The sequence below is a fragment of the Sus scrofa genome, chromosome 8 (genome assembly GCF_000003025.6).
Source record: "Sus scrofa isolate TJ Tabasco breed Duroc chromosome 8, Sscrofa11.1, whole genome shotgun sequence".
In the NCBI taxonomy this organism is placed as follows: domain Eukaryota; kingdom Metazoa; phylum Chordata; class Mammalia; order Artiodactyla; family Suidae; genus Sus; species Sus scrofa.
Window position 1 is genome coordinate 44,195,723 of NC_010450.4, and position 7,670 is coordinate 44,203,392.

The window sequence follows — 7,670 nt, forward strand, 5'->3', positions numbered from 1 at the left end:
TATCATTTTCTTGCAGGAACCAGGTGAGCTGTGCCATAGAGCAGCCCATGTCTGGATTGTGCTGATCCTGTCCCCATGCTGTTGACACGCATCCCTTCCTGGAGCTCTGAGGACGAGGACTACCTAGCAGACTTCCATTTCAACCCATTGAGTAAAAGGGGACCAAAGTGACAAAGGAAGCAGAGAGTGACAGAGGCTCTAAGTCCTCCTGGCTGCTTGTGTGGAGTTGAAGGACAGGGATAGAAATAGACCTGAGGAAGCACAGCTCCCTGCAGATCCTGGCTGACCTCCTGGAAGCAGGGAAGAAATAGAAGCCTGAAGACCAGAAGCTTCTCCCTTGTCCGTGTCCCTGGAGAGCCAGGTCTCTCTGAAGGAGTGTCCTCACAAAGAAACCCTCCTTGGACAATGGCCCAGGCAGCCTCCCTGGCACAGCTCCAAGCAGAAACCAGCTGCCCCATCTGCCTGGATTACCTGCAAGACCCCGTGACCACTGACTGTGGGCACAACTTCTGTCACTCGTGCATCCTCCAGCGCTGGGAGGACCTGCAGGGCGACTTCCCCTGTCCTGTGTGCCTCCAGCACTGCCCTGACAGGAGCCTCAGGAGGAACACCCAGCTCTGTCACATGGTTGATGTTGTGAAGCAGCTTCCCAACACGGAAGGTGAGGGGAAGCAGCAGGAAGAGAAACCACTATGTGAGAAGCACCATCAGGTTCTCAGCCTGTTTTGTGAGGAGGACCTGGAGCTGCTGTGTCCCCAGTGCCAGGTCTCCTGTGACCACCAGGATCACCACCTGGTGCCCATGGAACAGGCTGCAGCCTGTCATAGGAAGAGGCTCAAAGGCTCCATTGAGCCCCTGAAAAAGCAGTTAGAAGAGGCTGATATGGCATTAGACATGCAAGTCTCAAAATCATATGAGTTGCTGTGGAGGGTGGAGCATAAAAAGAGAAATTTACACAGAGATGTTGAACACATTAAGGATTTCTTTGAAAAAGAGCACAATGAAATTCATGTTAGGTTACTAAATGAAGAGAGTGATGTTAAAGATAAAATAATTGGGAGTGAACACCAAATATCAGAGCAGGAATCCACATTAAAAAGTCTGCTTAGTGAAATAACTGGTAGGTGTGTGCAGCCTGACCTGGATTTACTGACAGGCATTGAAAGGATCCACAGCACATATGAAAACCTGGAGAGCCCAGCAGGCTTCTCCTATGAATTAAAGAAGGAGATTTTCCCTCTGCCCCCACAATATTTTGGCCTGCACAAGATTAGTACATTTCAGGAATATCTGACCCTTGATGCTGAAACTGCTCACTGCAGTCTCATCATTTCACAAGATGGGAAAACAGCAACATTTCAAGGCTTGGAACCCAACTCTGTTCATAAATCCAAGGCCTTTACTTCTCACCCAGCTGTCTTGGGTTCTGAGGGATTTAATGCTGGCAGGCATTTTTGGCAGGTTGAAGGAAGAGGCCTGGTTGAATGGTCCTTAGGTGTGTGTAAAGAATCTTTCCCCAGAAATGTTCCTATACCACCAACCCCAGACAATGGCTGCTGGCGAATTCAACTCAGGGCAACTACACCTGGCACGGGGGATTCAGGAAACTCCTGTCGGATTGGCGTTTTTCTAGACTATGAGTTGGGAGAAGTTTCTTTTTATGATTTGTATAAAAGATCTCCTTTATATTTATACAGTGCCATTTTTACAGGAAAACTTATGCCCTACTTCTCTGTTGGATCTTCTTCCACATCACTTACATTGAATCTAGTTGAAGATGAGGTCTGAGCCCCATGGGAAGGCGGTCTGTGTGTTCTGCTTTCTTCCTGTGTTTGGGAAAGTCCTTGTAATAAAGAATCTGAGTCCATCTTTGATGTCTGGTGATTTCTTTTAATCCTCACCCTCTGTCTTCACCTTTTCCCTACATCTGGGCAAACTCTCAGGACAGCCTGGTGCTCCTTCTCTGGGCTTAGGAAGGGGGGTTCTAAGCCAGGAAGACTCCTCCTGCAGAGGCAATCTCCCCAGCCACCAAATACCCAAAGTGACTTTGCTCCTCTCAAGTCATTTTTGGACCATTGGCTGCCTGACTCCACACACTGCCTCAAAGAGTTAAGATAAATCTTACCATACCCTCTTGGTGTGTTGGTGGCTTTAGCAGACTTGACACCAGAAACAAATTTTGTGTAGCTTGGGTATTGCCTCAGTGGGTTGACCATAACAGTCCTTAGAATATTGCATGATTCCAGGAAGTTTTTTTTTCCCATGCTAGGTGTGCCTACACAACTCATGCAATGCCAGATCCCTGTCCCACTGAGTGAGGCCAGGGATTGAACCCTCATCCTCATGGATACTAGTTGGATCCGTTTCCACTGTGCCATAATGGGAACTCCCCCAGGAAGCATTTTTTATTTCTCAACTATGATAAGGCAGGAACTTTGAGTTTTTGTTTTCTAAAATTATAATCCTGACTTTGTGATTCCCTATTTCTCCTGAGAAAGTGAGAAAGATGTAGGGTGTAGGAACACTTAACATTTTTTTTTCTTTTTTCCTTTTTTATATTGGCCACCCAGTGTCAAATGGAGTTCATGGGGATAAGCTCCAATTCACAGATTTGATCTATGCAGCACCTGGGGCAATACTGGGTCCTTTAACACACTGTACTAGGCTGGGAATAAAACAAGTCCTGGCACTGCAGAGATACTGCTGATCCTTTTGTGCCACAGTGGGAAGTCCAATTTTTTTTTTTTTCTTTTTGGGGCTGCACCCATGGCATATGGAAATTCCCAGGCTGGGGTCAAATGGGAGTTACAGCTGCTGGCCTATGCTAGAGCCACAGCAACGCAAGATCAAAGCTGCATCTGCGACCTACACCATAGCTCATGGCGAAGCCAGATCCTTAAGCCACTGAGCGAGGCCAGGGATTGAACCCGCAATCTCATGGGTCCTAGTTGAATTCATTTCTACTGAACCACGTCAGGAACTACCCCCAATTTTCTTTTTTTTAATTCCACATAAAAATACATGATGCCATAGCAATGCCAGATCCAAGCTGCATCTGTGACCTATACCACTGCAACCTACATCAGCTCATGGCAACGCCTGATACTTAACCCACTGATTAAGGCCAGGGATCAACCTGTGTCCTCATGGATACCAGTCAGATTCATTTCTGTTAAGCTATTCCAGGGTCTTTTGTATTTCTATACAAATTTAAAAATTTTTGTTCTAGTTCTGTGAAAAAGACCATTGGTAATTTAATAGGGATTGCACTGAATCTGTAGATTGCCCTGGGTAGTATAGCCATTTTGAAAATATTTATTCTTTCAGTGTCACCTTCAGTTTCCTTCATCAGGGTCTTACAGTTTTCAGATTATAAGTCTTTGCCTCTTTACTTAGGTTTATTCTTAGGTATTTTATTCTCTTTGATGAGATAGCAGATCTTTCTTTTTTCTGATCTTTTGTCGCTATTGTAAAGGAATGTAAAAGATTTCTGTATTTTACTTTTGTATTCTGTAATATTACTGAGTTCATTGATGTGCTTTCAGAGTTTTCTGGTAGCATTTTTAGTATTTTCTGTCTATAGTATCATGTCATCTGCAAGCAGTGAGAGTTTTATATCTTTTCCAATTTTGATTCTTTTTATTTTTCTTTCTTCTCTGATTGCCATGGCTAGGACTTCCAAAACTACATTGAATAAAAGTATTGATAGTCCACCTGCTTGTCTGTCTTTCTTTCTTTCTTTCCTTTTTTTTTTTTTTTTTATCTTTTTGCCTTTTGTAGGGCCGCTCCTGTGGCATATGGAGGTTCCCAGGCTAGGGGTCTAATCAGAGCTGTAGCCACTGGCCTACGCCAGAGCCACAGCAAAGCAGGATCCAAGCCGCGTCTGCGACCTACACCACAGTTCACGGCAACGCTGGATCCTTAACCCACTGAGCAAGGGCAGGGATTGAACCTGCAACCTCATGATTCCTAGTCAGATTCGTTAACCACTGTGCCAGAGCAGGAACTCCGCTTGTCTTTTTTCTGGTCTTAGTGGAAAGGCTTTCAGCTTTTCACCATTGTAAATGATGTTAGCTGTCAGTTTGTCATTATGGCCTTTATTACATTGAGATAATTTCCCTCTATGTCCACTTTCTGGAGTGTTTTTATCAGGAATGGGTGTTGAATTTTGTCAAAAGTTTTTCTGCTTCTGTTGAAATAATCATATGTTTTTTATTCTTCAATTTGTTAATATGGTATATCACACTGATTGATTTGATTGATCAATCCCACTTGATCTTGGTGTACAATCATTTTAATGTACTGTAGTGGTCTGTAGTTTTCTTATTTGTGGTGTGTCTTTTTCTGGTTTTATTTTCAGGATCATGGTGGCTTTATAGAATGTGCTTGGGATTGTTCCTTCCTCTGCATTTTTTTTTTTTTTTTTTAGCTTTTGAGGGCCACACCTGTGGCATATGGAATTTTCCATGCTAAAGGTCGAATTGGACCTGTAGCTGCTGACTTATAACACAGCCACAGCAAGCCAGGATCCGAGCCTTGTCTGTGACCTATGACACAGCTCATGGCAAAGCCAGATCCCTGACCCACTGAGTGAGGTCAGGGATCGAACATGCATCCTCATGGATGCTAGAAGGATTCATTTCTCTTGTGCCACAATGGGATCTCCCTGCAAAATCTTTAGAAGAGTTTCAGAAGGATAGGTGTTAACTCTTCTCTATATGCTTGATAGAATTCATCTGTAAAGCCATCCGGTCCTGGCCTTTTCTTTTTTGAAAAATTTTAAATTGCAGTTTCAGTATAATCATAGGACTTGTGATTGGTCTATTCATATTTTCTATTTCATCCTGGTTCAGTGTTGGAAGATTGTACCTTTGTAAAAATTTGTCCACTTCCGGAGTTCCCATCATGACTCAGTGGTAATGAACCTGACTAGGAACCATGAGGATGTGGGTTCAATCCCTGGCCTTGCTCAGCGGGTTAAGGATCCAGCATTACCCTGAGCTGCCGTGTAGGTCACAGACGTGGCTCAGTGTAGCTGTGATATAGGTTGGCAGATGGTTTATTATATGTCAGCTGAGTTACAGTCTTTTATAATAAATAGCTGTATCTCCGATTTGACTGCTAGCCTAAGAATGTCCACATGCTGCACCTGCAGCCCTGAAAAGAAAAAAAAAAAAAAAAAAAAAAAAGAAGTGTCCATTTCTTCTAGTTTGGTCATTTTATTGGAATGCTTTTGCTTGTACTAGTCTCTTATGATCCTTTCTGTAATATCACTTGAAATTTCTCTTTATTATTTCCAATTTTGCTATTTGAACCCTCTGGCTTTTTTATGCATGTGTCTGGCTAAAGGTTTATCAATTTGGTTGATCCCTTCAAAGAACTAGCTTTTAGTTTCATTGATCTTTTCTATTGTTTTCTTCTTCCCTTTTATTTCTGCTCAGGTATTTATGGTTTCTTTCTTTCTACTAACTTTGGGTTTTGTTTGTTATTCTTTCTCTAGTAGATTTAGGTGCAAGTTTAGGTTGTTTATTTGGGATTTTTCTTGTTTCCTGAGGTGAGATTGTATTGCTGTAAACTTTCCTCTTATAACTGCTTTTGCTGTGTCCCTTAAGTTTTGATCATGATGTTTTCATTGTCATTTGTCTCTAGATATATTTGGTAAGATTTTTGATTTTTTTCTATTATAGTTAATTTACAATGTTCTGTCAATTTATGCTGTTCAGCAAAGTGACCCAGTCATATGCACACACACACACACACACGTATACATATATTCATTTTCTCACATTATCTTCCACCATGTTCCATTACAAGTGACTAGATATACTTCCCTTTGCTATACAGCAGATCTCATTTATTTTTTTAAATGATTTTTATTTTTTCCATTATAGCTGGTTTACAGTGTTCTGTCATTTTTCTATTGTACAGCAATGTGACCCAGTCACAGATATCTATATCTATATCTATGTCTATATCTGTATCTATATCTATCTATCTATCTATCTATCTATCTATATATATATATACACATTCTTTTGTCTCACGTTATCATGCTCCATCATAAATGACTAGATATAGTTCCCAGGGCTATACAGCAGGATCTTATTTCTTATCCACTCCAAATGCAATAGTTTGCATGTACTAACCCTGTCCATCCCACTCCCTCCCCCTTGGCAACCACAAGTCTGTCCTCCAAGTTCATGAGTTTGTTTCTTTTCTGTAGAGAGTTTCATTTGTTACATTTATTATATTCCAGATATAAGTGATATGTGGTATTTGTCTTCCTGACTTACTTCATGTAGTATGAGAGTCTCTAGTTCCATCCATGTTGCTGCAAATGACATTATTTTATTCTTTTTTATGGCTGAATAGTATGCCATTGTGTATATATACCACATCATCTTTATCTATAGATATTTTTTGATTTCCTCTTTGATTTCTTCAGTGATCTATTGGTTCTTTTGTTTTTGTTTTTTGTTTTTTCTAGTGCCAAACCTGTGGCATATGGAGGTTCCCAGGCTAGGGGTCGAATCGGAGCTATAGCTGCTGGTCTACACCACAGCCACAGCAATGCCGGATCTGAGCTGTGTCTGCGACCTACACCACAGCTCATGGCAATGCCGGATCCTTAACCCACTGAGCAAGGCTAGGGATCAAACCCACAACCTCATGGTTCCTAGTCAGATTCGTTAACCACTGAGCCACGACAGGAACTCCTATTGGTTCTTTAATAGCTTATTTTTTTTAGCCTCCACATATTTGTGTTTTTACATTTTTTTCCTTGTAGTTGAAAGCTAGTCTCATAATGTTGAAGTCAGAAAAAAAAATGCTTGGTATGATCTCAGATTTTATTAAATTTACAGAGGCTTGATTTGCGGCCCAAGATGTGATCTATTCTGGAAAATGCTCCATGTGCTCTTGAGAAGAAATGTCCATATGGATAGACATTTGTTAATGGATATTTAGATTTCTTACAAGTACTGGCTATTGTAAATAGTGCTGCAGTGAACATTGGTGTGCATGTATCTTTTTGAATCGATTATACTTTTCTCTGGTTATATGCCCAGGATGGGACTGTAGGGTCATATGGTAATTCTAATTTTAGGTTTTTTTTTTTTTCATTATTCTTTTTTTAAATTTTTTTTTACTTTCCCACTGTACAGCAAGGGGATCAAGTTATCCTTACATGTATAAATTACAATTTAATTTTAGTTTTTTAAGGAACATCTATAATATCCTCCTAAGTTGCAATATCAATTTACATTCCCGCTAATCATGTAGAAGGGTGCCTTTTTCTTCACATCCTCTGTAGAATTTATTATTCATAGATTTTTTGTTGATGGCCATTCTGGTCAGTGATACTTCAATGTAGGTTCGATTTAAATTTCTCCATAATTAGTGATAATTGAGCATTTTTTCATGTGCATATTGGCCATTTGTTTTTTTTTTTTTTTTTTTTGTCTTTTGTCTTTTTTGTCTTTTGCTGTTGTTGTTGTTGTTGCTATTTCTTGGGCCGCTTCCGCGGCATATGGAGGTTCCCAGGCTAGAGGTCGAATCGGAGCTGTAGCCACCGGCCTACACCAGAGCCACAGCAACGCGGGATCCGAGCCGCGTCTGCAACCTATACCACAGCTCACGGCAACGCCGGATCGTTAACCCACTGAGCAAGG

General features: G+C 41.2%; 1 protein-coding gene across 1 annotated transcript; it reads left to right on the forward strand.

Annotated features, from left to right (window-relative positions):
* On the forward strand, positions 406-1,788 carry LOC100621782 (tripartite motif-containing protein 60-like). The gene has a single exon (XM_003356930.3). It carries the CDS (start codon positions 406-408, stop codon positions 1,786-1,788), a length of 1,383 nt encoding a protein of 460 aa, XP_003356978.1.